The sequence below is a fragment of the Pristis pectinata genome, chromosome 32, assembly GCF_009764475.1.
Source record: "Pristis pectinata isolate sPriPec2 chromosome 32, sPriPec2.1.pri, whole genome shotgun sequence".
Classification (NCBI taxonomy): domain Eukaryota; kingdom Metazoa; phylum Chordata; class Chondrichthyes; order Rhinopristiformes; family Pristidae; genus Pristis; species Pristis pectinata.
In genome coordinates, this window is record NC_067436.1 from 1,655,982 (window position 1) to 1,673,443 (window position 17,462).

General features: G+C 41.0%; 1 protein-coding gene across 3 annotated transcripts in view; it reads left to right on the plus strand.

Moving 5' to 3' along the window:
* vps13c (vacuolar protein sorting 13 homolog C) overlaps positions 1-17,462 on the plus strand; it is a 283,389-nt gene that overhangs the window by 128,826 nt on the left and 137,101 nt on the right. For all 3 annotated transcript variants that reach the window (XM_052042364.1, XM_052042365.1, XM_052042363.1), the window contains 2 exons: positions 1,477-1,556; positions 5,253-5,312. In XM_052042364.1, the coding sequence (XP_051898324.1) occupies positions 1,477-1,556; positions 5,253-5,312 (140 nt within the window). The remainder of the gene's footprint in view (positions 1-1,476; positions 1,557-5,252; positions 5,313-17,462) is intronic.

The window sequence follows — 17,462 nt, forward strand, 5'->3', positions numbered from 1 at the left end:
CAACGTGTTTTCCTTTACATGAATCAGAGTTATCCTCGCTTAGGTTTACTGCCAATGATTTCCTTCATGGACAGACCAGCTTGCGTGGAAAATATCCTGTTCTGCTGAAACTGAAATTGGCCCTTGTGTGGAAAGTAATCTTTGAGCGTTGGGTGTTCATTTGATGAACTACTTTATTGTTTTAGGTACTTATAGGATTCCTCTTGTTTCGGGTCAATTCAGAATGCAGAAAATGAACCATTCAAAATATTTTTCATTAAGAATAAGCCGTTAAATTATAACAGCAGATTAAACTAGATACTGCTGACAGTCGGTAGAAACAATTCACTAGGTTTCTTTTCCAGGACTTGGAATGTAGCAATTCTGGAAAACAAATAATTCTTATTAAATTTTGATAGATGCATTCCACAGAGTTAGGGTTTTTAAAGGTAAAGTTATCCTTTGTGTCTTCAACTACATTTCTGAGTTCTGCTTATTAACTTCCAATGCTGTTCTGTTTACCTAAAACATTACTCTTGCTGGAAGCTGTGGCAGTGGAACACAGATGTGGGAGACACCACTGGGACCCACCAAGCACTATGCTGCAAGTGCTGATTTGTTATCGTGCTCTTGCTTTTGGAGGCCCAGTGCTCACAGGAATATGCCTAGCCTCTGTACGTCAGAAAAGACATCCGCTCAGCGTGTGTAGTGCTGTACCAGATTGCAGGTTCAAATCCCTGCCTTCCCCTCTGATGTCCTGGGAACCTGGCACGAATCCCTGTCCATTGGTACTTGCCCAGCAATGAATCGCCCCACGAGTTGATGTGGAGGGACTGTCTGGGAGGATTGGTGCTGGTGTGCCCAGCCAGGTCGAGCAGCGCTGAGATGTGTAGCTTGTGACTGCATCCTGGCTGGCAAGGTGTGTAGGACAAGGCTGGGAACTGGCAGCACCTGCTTTTTGTGCTGATAGACTGCCAGCAGTCTCTCTCCCATCTGATGTGATAGAAGCTGCTTTGTTTGGCTACTCAGCTTCTCAGTGCTAACAAGCTGAACAGTCAATGAACGTCCTATTTTTGGTGTGATCTTTTAGCTAAATTAACTAATGGTGGTAGTGAAGAAAAAAAGAAACCTCAGACTGTTTGACTCCAAGGTCTATAAGTCATGGAATTGGACGCCACATCCATGTTGACCTTCTCGCCCATCTACATGAATCCCACTTGCCCACATTAGGTCTGTATCATTCCAAGCCTTGCCGATTGAAACCTTGTAGAAATTTGAATGCTCCTTTGATGTACAGTTGTTTAAACATGTTAAAAAGGAAGTTTGACTATTTAAAATTGAGCTCTTTAGTGTTTTTGACCATTTTATGTAGATAAATTTTATTAGGTTTTTACTCAATTATTATGCTTTTATTCTCGTTGTTTGAAAATACATCCACATATGAAATCTAGCCAGATGTTCTCTAGGTAATTCCTGTTACTTTTTGTTTTGTTGCAGATTCAAATAACAAACCACTTAAGTTGATCAGTTCTTCAGACAAACCTGGAGCAGATCTTCTCAAAGTGCAGTATATCAAGGTAGGGTTCTTTGTAATCTTTTTCATACGCTGGAGCTAACTGCAGTAAGAAAATGCATTTTGGTTAATAGCAGCCTGTAATATTGGTAACACTGAAGTTTCACTGTTAACAATGGCTGAATGAAGCTAACCACTTCAACTAATGCATAAAACCAGAAAATGCTGGAGATACTGAGCAGGCCAGACAGCATCTATGAAAAGAGAAGTGGGTTGTTGACTTTGTCCCAGAATTGGAAAAATGAGAAATTGAGTGTGTTTTAATTTGTAGAGAGGGGGGCAGTGAACAGAACCAAGGGAATGTCTGTGATAGAATGGAGGCCAGAACTACCCTGGTAACACGCATACAGTTGATGCCATTTCACATAGGATGAATGATGCTTGTTAATCACAGCTGATCTGTTGGAGGAATTTAGGGAGGGGATTAGGGGGTAAAGAGAGATAAAAAGCAATGCTGGAACTATGAGGTGCAGAAACCAGAGGTTGTTATCAGGAGATTAATGAATATTATATATACCCCTTCATCCCAAATTCCAGAATGTGTTGTTTCACTAGATGCTGAAAAGGCGTTTGACAGAGTCGAATGGGAATATCTGTTCACTACACTTCAAAAATTTAATTTTAGCCCTAAATCTATATCTGCAATTAAAATGATTTATTATACACCTATGGCTTCAATACTTACTAATAATCAAAGATCTCCTTTGTTTAGGCTTTTTCGAGGTACTAGACAAGGTTGCCCGTTAAGCCCTTTATTATTTGATATTGCTTTAGAACCCTTGGCTATTGCACTTCGGGACTCTTCAAATGTATGTGGCATTACTCGCGGACAGATGATTCATAAGATATCTCTCTACGCAGATGACCTGTTACTTTATATTCCTTATCCAGATGAATCTATCCCCACAGTACTATCACTACTAGATCAGTTCAGTGTTTTTTCTGGCTATAGATTAAATCTTAATAAGAGCCAACTTTTTCCATTGAATATGCAAACCCCAATTTATAGCCAATTACCTTTTAGATTGGTAACTGACTATTTTATGTATTTGGGTGTTAAAATTACCAAGAAACATAAGGACTTATTTAAAGCTAATCTATTGCCTTTAATTGACCATGTTAAACAATTATTTACTAAGTGGTCTCCATTGTCTTTATCATTGGTAGGCTGAATTAATGCGATTAAGATGAATATTTTACCAAAATTTTTATATTTATTTCAAGCGATTCCAACTCTTGTCCTGAAATCTTTTTTTGACACTATTGATTCTAAAATCCTTTCATATATTTGGCAGAATAAAAACCCAAGGTTAAGTAAGAAATATTAACAAAACTAAAAAAGGATGGTGGTTTGGCCTTGCCTAACTTTAGATTATATTATTGGGCAATTAATGTCAGATATTTAATTTTTTGGATACAAGATTCTGATGTAATTCAATGCCCCCAAATGGGTATGCCTTGAGCACCAATCAGTTCTTGAATTTTCATTAGTTTCTATTTTAGGTGCTTCACTCCCTTTTGCTCTTACCAAATTAAGTAAACATACGACTAACCCAGTTGTTAAACATACAATATGAATATGGTTTCAATTTCGTAAATTTTTTGTATTGAATAAATTTAATTTGTCAAGTCCCATTCAATCTAATTTTTTCTTTCATCCATCCAGAGCTGACTCAGCTTTTTCCATATGGAAAAGGGAGGGAACAGTATGTTTTCGGGATCTATTCATTGATAACTGTTTTTCATCTTTTGAACAATTGTCTAATCAATATAATTTGCCTAGATCACGCTTTTTTCGATATTTGCAGATTAGAAATTTTTTTAAAAACTACTATACCTTCTTTTCCGACACCTTACAAAATTGAAACTATGGAAAAAATTTTAGGTCTTAATCCTTATCAGAAGGGCTTGATAGCAATAATTTATGATTTAATTATGAAAATACATCTAGAATCATTGGACAAAATTAAGAATGAATGGGAAAGTGAACTCCAGACATCTTTACCTACAGAGACTTGGAAGAAAATTCTTCATTTAGTTAATACATCTTCAGTGTGTGCCAGACACTCATTGATACAGTTTAAGGTAGTCCATAGGACCCATATGTCCAAAGATAAGTTAGCTCGTTTTTATAACCATATAAATCCTATATGTGATAGATGTAAATCGAATGTGGCTTCTTTGACACATATGTTTTGGTCCTGTCCTCTTCTGGAAAAATATTGGAAAGACATTTTTAACATTATTTTAACAGTATTGAAGATTGATTTACAACCTCACCCTATCACTGCAATTTTTGGATTAGAGTCTGGCCATTTATCTGCTTCCGCTAACCGTATGATGGCTTTTGTTACATTAATGGCCAAATGATCCATTTTGCTTAAATGGAAGGATCCAATACCCCCTGCTACTTTTCAATGGTTTTCTCAAACTATATCATGTTTAAACTTGGAAAAAATTAGGAGTGGTACTGTTGATCCTTCGCTTAAATTTGAAGATATTTGGAGTCCATTTATTCAATATTTTCACAAGATGTAGATCCCCTTTCAATAACTATCCAACCTAGAGAAACGGAGTTGACAACATAATATTGCTCTGTTTCTACCGAGAAGTTTTAGCCCAGTTTTTTTTTGTTTGTTTTGTTTTAAAAATTTTTTTTGTTTAGTTTATATTGTTTACAATTTTTCTTATTGATTTTTTAAAAATTTATATAATAAATCTTTTTTCCCTTTCTTTTATATTATATTCATTTACTAAGAGATTGTTGGATCTACAGATTTTTTTAATACTTTATTGTTCTTTATGATTATCTATGCCATGATTGTTCTCCTGATCTCTTTGTATTACATGTATAAATATTGATGCTATATATCAATCTGTATTAATTTGAAAACTAATAAAAAGATTGAAAAAGAAAGAAAAGAAACCAGAGGTTGCTGGAAATCTGAAATCAAAGACAATGCTGGGAGTACTCAGCAGATCAGGTCGGAGTAAAACTGGAATTGTGATCCGATCTTCCATCGGATCTTGTCAGTTCTGACGCAAATAGAAAAGGCTGATTCTCTAAAATTGTTGCGTTCAGTGCTCAATCCCAAGTGCTGCAACATTCCAAGTCAGAAGATGAGATGTTGTTCTTTGAGATTACATTAAACAGTGCAGGCAGATAAAAGCAGAGGTCACAGTGTGAATGGAGAATTAAGGTGTAACCCAGACAGATCTGATTTGATCTCCATCCTACCACAGCCATTCCCTTTGTTCTGTCCACTGCTCTCCCCTCTCTGCAATTTATAGGTGCTTGTTTTCTCATTTCTTCAGAAGCTGTCTCACTTGCTGAGCTTCTCCGGCATTTTCTCTTTATTTCAGATTTCCAGCATCTGCAAATATTTTGCTTTCTAATCCTTTTGATAAATAATCCCTTCAAAATTTCAAAAGAAAATTGGCAGATGCTGAAAATCTAAAATGAAAACACTTGCTGATACTCGTCTGAGCTGGCACTCAGCAGTGTACCCAAACAACCATGGACATTTTTTAGATACGTTCTCCCAGGCTGTAAATTGAGGCAAAGTATCACAAGAAGAAAATGATCTAAATTATAATGTTTGAAGAGTGGTGAGCAAGTAAACAAGAGATAACTAGCACTGTCTGTATTTTTTTATTTTAACATTATAACATTTCTGATCAATGATATTTTTGATTGCAGGCAGATAGAAATGGGCCACACTTCAAAAGTACTTTTGACAGTACTGAGCAAAAGATGACAGTAAGTAAAATACAATATATTCAAAATGGATTGAATGCAAAAATGTTTATTCCTCTTCCTCTCATCAAGACTGCTCAAGTCTCCACGGACACTGGCTGCTTTGCTAGAATTTTTCTGCATTTTTTTCAGGTTTCTAGCAACTTTAGTGTTCTGCATCTTGTAGTTCCAACATGTTCTTTAGTTTCCGTTCTCTTTCCCTAACCACTTGCATCAAAAGTAATGTTACCTGGACAGTTTTGGTGTCCTTCCTATTGTAGACATCCTCTGTTTTCTCTGTCCCTTCCCCCATCTTCAATTTACAACATACTTGTTTTTTTTAATATATTTCCTGCATTTTACTGTTTGTTCCATTCATTCTATGGCAGAATTTATTAACGAAGAGCACATAAACAAAATACTGTAGATACTGGAAATTGGAAGATTGGCAACCACCTTGCCTCTGAGTAAGGAGATTGGGGGTTCAAGTCCTACCCCCATTTCTGTAGGACCAAGCGAGTTCCTGTTATCTTGGAAATGCAATATCTTAGTCCCATCAGCTCAAGGATGGATATCAAAGAGTCAATGGAATTATTTTGAAGGATTGCAAGAGAACAGCAAATTTGAGTCATAGCATCACTACAATATGAATCAGAGTTCAGTATTGCAGTAAGCAGGGGTGATGTGCTAGGAGGTTTTTCAAATGAGGCCATGTGTGTGGAGTTTAGAAACAAAAAGGGCTGATCACTTTGGGGTGTTCCACAGGTCTCCAAACAGTCATCGGGAGATGCATTGACAAATCACAGAGAAGTGTGAAAATAGCAGGCTAGAAGTAATAAGGGATTTCAACTTCTCCAATATTAACTCGGATTGCCGTAGCATGAAATGTCATTAGTAGGCAAGAGGGAGCAGAAATTTTAAAGTGTGTCCAGGAGAGCTTTATAAGACAGTATGTCTACAAGAGAAGGGACAGTGCGAGACCTAATGTTTGAGAAAGTAGCTGGACAAGTAGTGGTAGGTTGCACTTGGAGTGTTGTGCACATTTCTGGTCCCCACACTAGAAGAAGGATGGGGTTGCCCTGGAGAGAGTGCAGAGGAGATTCACCAGGGTGTTACCTGGACTGAAGGACTTAAGTAATAGGAAGAGATTGGATAGGCTGGGCTTGTTTTCCCTGGAGTGAAGGAGGCTGAGGGGTGACCTGATAGAAGTATATAAGATTATGAGAGGCATAGCTAGGGTAGATAGCCGAGACTTTTACTCATGCTAAGGGCATCAAAAAACAAGAGGTTTAAGTTGAGGGGAAGGAGTTTTAAAGGGGATCTGAGGGGTGAGTTTTTTTTGCAGACAATGGTTGATATCTGGAATTTGCTGCCAGAAGAGGTGGTGGGATCAGATACAGTCACTGTGTTTAAGAGGCATTTAGACAGACATTTAAATAGGAAGGACATAGAAGGATATGGTCCTATTGTGGGCCAATGGGATTAGCATAGGTGGCATGCCACCTATGTAGCATAGCCACATAGTGGCTGTACAACTCTATTACTATATGACTCTAGAGACAGGGAAAAGCCAGGTAGTCAGCTAGGCTGGTGAGTCTCACATAAGTGGCAGGAAATTATTGGAAAAAAATCTGAGGGACAGGATTGACCTGTACTTGGAGAGGCAGGGATTAACTGGGGATAGTCAGCATGGCTTTGTTAACTGAGATCCCCTCTAACTAATTAGATGAATTTTTTGAAGAGATAACCAAGTATGTCAATGCTACAATAATTCAAGGTTACTTTGTTTCACCTTATGTTGTTGAATTATTTAAAACAATCATGTGGAAGTGCTTGACAAGCCATATCTTAATGTTATGGAATATTATCACTTTATTAGCTTGGCTCATTAAAGCTCAGAGGCAATTAAACTTTCTTTTCATCAGGCACTTGGATGACAGTGATGAAGTGAGCTAGCAAGTATTGGCTTAAAAATGTTGGAAATTTTCAGCAAGCCATGTGGAGAGATAAAACAAAGTTACGGTGACCTTTCAACACAACCGAGAAAAATTACAGCTGAAATATGTTGAAGTTTCAGAGATTGGGAAGGGTTGAAGAGAACAAAAGGAATATCTGTAATAAGGGTGGAATCAAAAGACAGTGAATGACACTATTTGTGGTGTTACCTGCTGAGACTTGTTAATTGCAGTTAATCTGTCTGGAGGAAATGCCAACAGATGAATGCAGACAGAGGAGTATGAACTATCAGTTACAGAGCTCTGCTGCTGCTGGAAATGTGAAATGGAAGAGATTGCTGGGAACATTCAGGAGGTGAGGCAGTTTCTGCACAAAGTGAAAAACAGTTGATAGGACAGGTTGATGACCTTTCATCAGAACTTACCAGCTGGAAATGAGATGCAGTTCCTTGAGCCTACATTCAGCTGCTTGGAACAGTGTAAGAGGGCAAAGCGACTCAGCTGAGAGTAGGCTGGAGAATTACATTGCCAGGTAACTGCAAGCTTACAGGTTAAACAGAGGAGTTCTGCAAAGCAGTTACCCAATCTGCATTTGGCTGTTCCAGCGTAAAAGATCCCAATTGTGAGCACTGAATGCATACACTAAATTGGAAGAAGTGCAAGTATACTAATGATTCATGTGGAAGGAACATTTGGGCCCTGGGACAGTAAGAAGGGTGGGTGCTGGTGTAGATGGAGGGGTGAGCCAGGGAGTGACAGAGGAAGTTGTCCATTTGGGGCTGTGAAAGGCCAGGGGAAGTTGTGTCTGATGGAGGCATCACAATTGGACGGAGTGTGATTACAAGGTTAGCCCTATCTGACACTGAGTGCCGGAACATGGGCAAGAGCAAAAGTGCAGGAAATGGAACAGATGCAGTTGAGAGCACTGTCAGCTGTGGTGGAGGAGAAAGACATCTCAGAAGCATTGGTATGAGATGTGTGGTTATCAGAGGTGAGATTACAGAGCTGGAGAAACTATGAGAATGGAATGGAGACCTTGGAGGAACCAGGATGGGAGTGATGTAGTCAACTTTTACAAGGATCTCTAGATCGTAGGAGCATGGAAGATAGGATCAGAAGTAGCCCATTTGACCCTCCTTCATCATATGACACAACTGAGGTTGGCTGATTATCCACTCTTGTACCCTGTTCTTCTCCCCATATCCCTTGAAACCCTTTGGTTTAAGAAATACTTATGTCACCTTAAGTATATGTAATGACATATGGTAGAGAATTCCACAGGTTCACAACCCACTGGGTGAAGAAACTTCTCCTGATCTTGTTTCTGACCAGTATGATCAACATTCTGAAGCTGTGAACCCTAGTTCTGGACTTTTCATCCCTCAGGAATATCCTCCCTGTATCTAGTCTGTCTACTCCTGTTAGAATTTTATAGGTTTCTGTAAGATCCCCTCTCATCCATCTGTACTTCTGAATTAACCCAATCTATGCTCGTATGTCAGTGCTGCTACCTCAGCAATCAGTCTACGAAGCCTTCATTACACTTCATCCATGGTGAAAGCATCCTCACATAAGGAGATGAAAACTGCACACATCATTTCCCATGGAGTCTCACCAACGCTTGTTCTTGTATTGAAATCCTCTTGCAATTTTGCCGACATTTTCCCCGCTACTGACATAAGGCTCTGGTCTGTTATTCCCAGCTTTTTCTCTTTTTCCCATCCATCCAATCTGTAGGAACTGCTCCAGAGTCTAAAGGATTTTGAAAGATGACCATTGATGCATGAATATGAGGCTGTCAGGCAGGAAATTGGAAGATTAAATTGGGAACAGATGTTCTTAGGGAAAAGTACAGAAGAAATGTGGCAAATATTCAGGGGAGTCACAAGAGGATACAGGAACCGTGGTGTACAAAGGCTATAATAAATCTAGTCAAAAGGAAAAGAAAAGCTTACAAAAGGTACAGAGAGCTAGGTAATGTTAGAGATCTGGAAGAGTATAAGGCTAACAGGAAGGAGCTTAAGAAGGAAATTAGGAGAGCCAGGAGGTGATGTGAGAAAGCCTTGGTGGGCAGGATTAAAGAAAACCCCAAGGCATTCTACAGGTATGTGAAGAGCAAGAGGATAAGATGCCAAGTGCAGCAGTGGGAAAGTGTGTATGGATCCGGAAGAAATAGTGGAGGTATTTAATGAATACCTTGTCAGTATTCACTACAGAAAAAGATCTGGGGGATTGTAGTGTGGACTTGTAGCAGGCTGAAAAGCTTGAGCATGTAGATATTAGGAAAGAGGAGGTGCTGGAACCTTTGGAAAGCATCAAGTTGGATAAGTTGCCAGGGCCAGATGGGATGTACCCCAGGCTGCTGTGGGAGGTGAGGGAGGAGATTGCGGAGCCTCTGACGATGACCTTTGCATTGTCGATGGAGACGGGAGAGGTTCCAGAAGATTGGAGGGTTGAGGATATTGTTCCCTTATTCAAGAAAGGGAGTAGAGATAGCCCAGGAAATTATAGACCCGTGAGTCTTACCTCAGTGGTTGGTAAGCTGATGGAGAAGATCCTGAGAAGCAGGATTTATGAACATTTGGAGAGGTATAATATGATTAGGAATAGTCAATATGGCTTTGCAAGGGCAGGTTCTGCCTTACGAGCCTGATTGAATTTTTTGAGGATATGACTAAACACATCGATGAAGGGAGAGCAGTAGATGTAGTGTATGTGGATTTCAGCAAGGCATTTGTTAAGGTACGCCATGCAAGGCTTATTGAGAAAGTAAGGAGGCATAGGATCCAAGGGGACATTGCAATGTGGATCCAGAACTGGCTGGCTCACAGAAGGCAAAGTGTGGTTGTTGAAGGGTCGTATTCTGCATGGAGGTCGGTGACCAGTGGTGTACATCAGGGATCTGTTGTGGGACCCTTACTCTTTGTGATTTCTATAAACGACCTGGATGAGGAAGCGGAGGGATGGGTTAGTAAGTTTGCGGATGACACAAAAGTTGGATGTGTTGTGGATAGTATAGAGGGCTGTCAGTTACAGCGGGACATAGATAGGATGCAAATTTGGGCTGAGAAGTGGCAGATGCAGTTCAACCCAGATAAGTGTGAAGTGGTTCATTTTGCTAGGACAAATTCAATGGCAGAGTATAGTATTAATGGTAGGACTCTTGGCAGTGTGGAGGATCAGAGGGATCTTGGGGTCAGAGTCCATAGGACGCTCTAAGCAGCTGCGCAGGTTGACTCTGTGGTTAAGAAGGCATGTGGTGTATTGTCCTTCATCAATTGTGGAATTGAATTTAGGAGCCAGGAGGTATTGTTGCATCTATATAGGACCCTGGTCAGACCCCACTTGGAGTACTGTGCTCAGTTCTGGTCACCTCACTACAGGAAGGATGTGGAAGCCATAGAAAGGATGCAGAGGAGATTTACAAGGATGCTGCCTGGAATGCAGAGCATGCCTTATGAAAGCAGGTTGAGGGAGCTCAGCCTTTTCTCCTTGGAGCGAAGGAGGATGATGGGGGACCTGATTGAGGTATATAAAATGATGAGAGGCATTGATTGGGTGGATAGTGAGAGGCTTTTCCCCAGGGCTGAAATGGTGGACATAAGAGGACATAGGTTTAAGGTGCTGGGGAGTAGGTATAGAGGAGATGTCAGGGGTAAGTTTTTTTACTCAGAGAGTGGTGAGTGTGTGGAATGGGCTGCCAGCAATGGTGGTGGAGGCGGATACGATAGGGTCTTTTAAGAGACTGTTATATAGGTACATGGAGCTGAGAAAGTAGAGGGCTGTGGGTAAGCCTAGTAATTTCTAGGGTAGGGACATGTTCGGCACAGCTTTGTGGGCCTGAATTGTGCTGTAGTTTTTTCTATGTTTCTAACTATTTCCAGCGTCACTTCTGTTACTACATTTGGAAGTAAATTCTCAGGCACTGGGGATTTGTCAGGTTTGAGCCCCATTAATTTCCCAAGCACTATTTCTTCACAAACATTTCCTTCATTTCTTTCTCTCCACACATGAGACCCTTGGTTCCTTAAAAGATCTGGGAGGTTTCCTTGTGTCCTTCTTTGTGAAGACACAGTCACAGTTTGTGTTTAACTGTTCTGCCATTTCTTTGTACTCAATTATAATTTCCTGTGGGTTTGAGTGTAGGGGACCTGTGTTTCTCTTCACTATCATTTATAAAAGCTTTCATAGTTGTTTAATATTTTGCATGTGTATTCTCGTGCTCTATCTTCCCTCTTAATCCTTTTGTCTTCCTTTGCTGAATTCTAACCTATTTCCAATCCACAGCTGTGCTGCTTTTTTTCGCAATATTTATGCCTCTTCTGTGGATCTAAAACAGTCCCTAATTTCCTTTTGTAAGCATGATTGAGCCTCTTTGCTGATGTTTCTTGCCAGACCAGAAGGAATTCCATAGAACCATAGAAAAATACAGCACAATACAGGCCCTTCGGCACAAGTTGTGCCGACCTTCTAACCACACCTAAGACTATCTAACCCCTTCCTCCCACATACCCCTCTATTTTAAATTCCTCCATATCTCAATATATGAGAGATTATCTTTCTCTATTTTTATGGGTATCATTCATTTTACAAAATATTCAAGCACCCGTAAGCTAGCTAAACAGAAACATTTCATTTCTAAATGGCTAAAATTAGCACAATCAATTACTCAATTACTTGGCTGTTCACGGATTGAAGATGGACAACTAAAGTTTTGATTAAAGCTTATTGGTACTTAAGATATTTACAATACATTCATAAAACTTGAAATTCATAAGGAGATTATATGATAACAACAGCTGTGTTCTACTAATAATTATGCATTGCCTTTGACATTCCTCTCAGTAAGTCAGATGAGCCATTCCATAATATGGATCCACTAAACCATCAAGAGCAACAGCTAATCATAGCTGCAGAGCAATTTCAGTTTACCTCTGAATGTGAACACTCTCTAACAGGTTCTCTTCTGTTTGTCGCTATACCTGACACAGTCACCCAAACTAAAGTGCACAATAACAGAAATATATGTTGGAGTTTGCTTAGCGTGGCTACTAATGTATGGAAACAATTCCAAAACAGTGTGTTCTAAGTTAAACAAATCTATAACAAATGGCTATTCGGCTTTTTGAATTCCACAGACATCTAATTTCATGATTAAAACTGAGGAAAATGAATTTAAGAATAGGTAAAGGCAATGCAGAGAGAGAATAGCAATCTTGTTCAGCAGGGGAGGGATGTCAAGGCTCACTAGCTGTACATTTTACAGTGATACCTGCAGGAAAAATCTGAGTTTATTTTCTATATTTTGGCCATGGGCTGATTCATCTCTAAGCTAATTGATATTTCGTTGATATAATTTGTTTTCAGCTCATCAGCTGTGTCAATAGCGTTTTCTTCATTTTCCTTCATGTAGTTCATGTGTCTATTCTGTAAACATTATCCATTTCCCATCCACCATCAACCCCATTCCGTAAAGCCCCCCATTTTGTCATAGCCATTTGGTCTCACACCCTCATAGTTTCCTTTGATCATATCCAGGGACCAAGTTTCTTATTCTGTTGATTTATTCTCCATCTTACTGAACAATTCTATATTATTATGATCACTCTTTCCTAAAGGGCCATGCATTGCCAGATCATTCATTATTCCTTTTTGTGCAATACACCGTCCCAGGTGGTTGGTTCCTCACTGTATTAGTTTAAAAATGTGTCATATACACACTCCAGGAATTCCTCCTCCACAATATTATTGCTAATTGGCTTGACCAATCTATACGTAGACTAAAACACCCCTGATTACAGTGGTCCCCTCTTGCATCATCACTACTGTCTGGGGCCTATAGACAATCCCCACCAGTGATTTCTGCTCCATGAGGTGCCTTGGCTCCACCCACACAGATTCTACAATATGTTTTTCTGAGCCAATGGACTTCTTAGCATTGCATTAATTTCTTCCCTTATTAAGAAAACATCCCTCCTTTCCTTTTCCTATTCTTTCTAAATATTGAACACTTCTGTATGTTTATTTCCTATCCTTGGTCACCTTGCAACAATGTTTCCATAAAAGCAAAATTATCTCACCTTGTCTATTGATTTTCATCAAGATCTTTGTACTACAACATCTCAATCAGTTTAAACAATAATGTGTGCATTCATTCTTGCTTTCAAAGTGGACAACCTCACAGTTTCCTACATAACACTCCACCTGTCTACTTATTGCCTATCCACTTTATCTATATTCTAATGCAGTTTCTTAGTGTCCTTCTCATGACTTGTTAACCTACCTATCTTTGTATCATCAACAAGTATAGCTACAGTACACTCAGTCCTTGAGTTATCAGTACAGATGATAAATGGTTGAGGCCCCACCTATGGCACCCCACAAGTTGCTGACTGCCAATCTGAAATCGTATCGCTTATCTTAACTCACTGTTCTCTGTTAGTTAGGTACTCTGCTTATTCTTGCCCAGTGTATTACCCCCAACCCATGAGCTTTTGTGCCAGTAAAGTGCATGTGACACTTAATCATGCTTTCTGGAAATTCAAATGCATCGACTGGTTTTCCCTTCATCGCCCTGTCTGTTACACCCTCAAAGAACATGAGCAAATTTTTCAAACACTGTTTGCCTTTCATATAACCACGTAGACAGCTTGGTTCTCTGAGAATTTTCAAAATGTCCTGCTTATTGCCTTCTCAAAAATTGATTCCAGAGTTTTTAAGGGAATGTTAGGGTAACTGGCCTTTAGTTTTCCTGCTTTCTTTTTCCTTGTTTTCTTAGAGTGTTATAACCATAGAACCATAGAACAATATGGCACAATACAGGCCTTTCGGTCCACCATGTTTTACCAACCTTTAAACCACACCTAAGACTATCTAACCCCTTCCTCCCACATATCCCCGTACTTTAAATTCCTCCATATGCTTATCTAACAATCTCTTGAATTTGACCAATGTATCAGCCTCCACCACCGCCCCAGGCAGCGCATTCCATGCCCCAACCACTCTCTCGGTAAAAAACCTCCCTCTGATATCTCCCTTGAACTTCCCATCCATTACTTTAAAGCCATGCCCTTTTGTATTGAGCATTGGTGCCCTAGGAAAGAGGTGCTGGCTGTCCACTCTATCTATTCCTCTTAATATTTTGTATACCTCTATCATGTCTCCCCTCATCCTCCTCCTCCTCTCCAAAGAGTAAAGCCCTAGCCCCCTTAGTCTCTCCTCATAATCCATACTCTCCAAACCAGGCAGCATCCTGGTAAATCTCCTCTGCACCCTTTCCAACGCTTCCACATCCTTCCTATAATGAGGCGGCCAGAACTGGACACACTACTCCAAGTGTGGTCTAACCAGAGTTTTGTAGAGCTTCATCATTACCTCACGGCTCTTAAACTCGATCCCACGACTTATAAAAGCTAACATCCCATAAGCTTTCTTAACTACCCTATCCACCTGTGAGGCAACTTTCAGTGATGCGTGGATATGAACCCCCAGATCCCTCTGCTCCTCCACACTCCCCAGAATCCTGCCATTTACCTTGTATTCCGCCTTGGAGTTTGTCCTTCCAAAGTGTACCACCTCACACGTCTACGGATTGAACTCCATCTGCCACTTGTCAGCCCAGCTCTGCATCCTATCAATATCCCTCTGTAAGCTTCGACAGCCCTCCACACTATCCACAACACCACCGACCTTGGTGTCATCTGCAAACTTGCTAACCCACCCTTCCACCTCCTCATCCAAGTCATTAATAAAAATCACAAAAAGTAGAGGTCCCAGAACCGATCCTTGTGGAACACCGCTAGTCATAGCCCTCCAATCTGAATGCACTCCCTCCATCACAACCCTCTGCTTTCCACAGGCAAGCCAATTTTGAATCCACAAAACCAAGCCTCCCTGGATCCCATGCCCTCTCACCTTCTGAAGAAGCCTGCCATGTGGAACCTTGTCAAATGCCTTACTAAAATCCATGTAGACCACATCTACTGCACTACACTCATCTATCTGCCTGGTCACCTCCTCAAAGAATCCTATCAGGCTTGTGAGACATGATCTTCCCTTCACAAAGCCATGCTGGCTGTCCCTAATCAGTCCATGATTCTCTAAATGCTCATAGATCCTATCTTTAAGAATCCTTTCCAACAGCTTGCCCACCACAGACGTAAGGCTCACTGGTCTGTAATTCCCTGGACTATCCCTACTACCTTTTTTGAATAAGGGTACAACATTTGCCACCCTCCAATCCTCTGGTACCATTCCTGTGGACAACGAGGACTCAAAGATCCTAGCCAACGGTTCAGCAATCTCCTCCCTCGCCTCGCGGAGCAGCCTGGGGAATGTTCTGTCATGCCCTGGGGACTTTTCTGTCCTAATATTTTCTAACAGCTCCAACACATCCTCTGTCTTGATATCCCCATGCTCTAGAATATTAACCTTACCAGTACTGTCCTCAGCGTCATCAAGGCACTCTCCTTGGTGAATACTGAAGAGAAGTATTCATTGAGAACATCACCCACTAGCACAGCTTCCAGGCACATCTTCCCACCTTTGTCTCTAATCAGTCCTACCTTTACTCTCGTCATCCTTCTGCTCGTCACATAATTGAAAAAAGCCTTGGGATTTTCCTTAACCCTACTCACCAAGGTTTTTTCATGTCCCCTTCTTGCTGTCCTCGGGCCCTTCTTAAGTTCCTTCCTTGCTACCTTATATTCCTCATGAGCCCTATCTGATCCTTGCTGCCTACACCTTATGTATGCTGCTTTCTTCCTCCTAACTAGTTGTTCCACCTCTCTTGTCAACCATGGTTCCTTCAGCCTGCCATTCTTTCTCTGCCTCACTAGGACAAATTTATCCTTAACATCCTGCAAGAGATCCCTGAACATCGACCACATCTCCATGGTACATTTCCCTTCAAAAATGTCATCCCAGTTTACTCTCGCAAGTTCTAGCCTTATAGCCTCATAATTTGCCTTTCCCCAGTTAAATATCTTCCTGTCCTCTCTGCTCCTGTCTTTGTCCATGACAATGCTAAAGGTCAGGGAGCGGTGGTCACTGTCCCCCAAATGCTCACCCACCGAGAGATCTGTCACCTGACCCGGTTCATTACCTAATACTAGATCTAATATGGCATTCCCTCTAGTCGGCCTGTCAACATACTGTGACAGGAATCCGTCCTGGACACACTTAACAAACTCTACCCTGTCTAAACCTTTGGTACTAAGCAGGTGCTAATCAATATTTGGGTAGCTGAAATCTCCCAGGATAACAATCCTGTTATTCTTGCACCTTTCCAAAATCTGCCTCCCAATCTGCTTCTCAGTATCCGTGCTGCTACTGGGGGGCCTATAGAATACTCCCAGTAGAGTAACTGCTCCTTTCTTGTTCCTAACTTCCACCCATACTGACTCTAGAGAAGATCTTGTTACATTATCCGCCCTTCCTGCAGCTGTAATAGTATCCCTGACCAGTAACGCCACCCCTCCTCCTCTTCTCCCCTCCCCCGCCCTATCCCTTTTAAAACACTGAAATCCAGGAATATTCAATATCCATTCCTGCCCTGGTGACAGCCAAGTCTCTGCAAGAGCCACGATATCATAGTCCCATGTACTTATCCAGGCTCTCAGTTCATCACCCTTATTCCTGATACTTCTTGCATTTAAGTAAATGCACTTTAGCCCATCCACCTTTCTACTTTTATACCCTGTACTCTGCTTCTCCTTCCTCAAATGTTAGATCTGACTTTTCCCCATGCATTTCTTCCTCTGACCTACCCCTCTGGTTCCCATCCCCCTCGCAAACTAGTTTAAACCCTCCTGAACCACACTAGCAAACCTGTCTGCAAGCATATTGGTCCGCCTCGGGTTCAGTTGTAACCCGTCCACTCTGTACAGGTCCCACCTTCCCCAGAAGAGATCCCAATGATCCAAAAATCTAAATCTTTGCCCCCTGCACCAACTCCTCAGCTATTCATCTGCCATCTCCTCCTATTCTTTCCTTCACTATCATGTGGCACTGGCAGCAATCCTGAGATTGCTACCCTTGAGGTCCTGTTCTTCAACCTTCTCCCTAAACTCACTTTTCAGGACCTCATCCCTCTTCCTACTTATGTCGTTGGTACCAACATGTACCACGACTTCTGGCTGTTCTCCCTCCTGCTCAAGGATGCTGTGGATCCGATCAGAGACATCCCGGACCCTGGCACCTGGGAGGCAACATACCATCC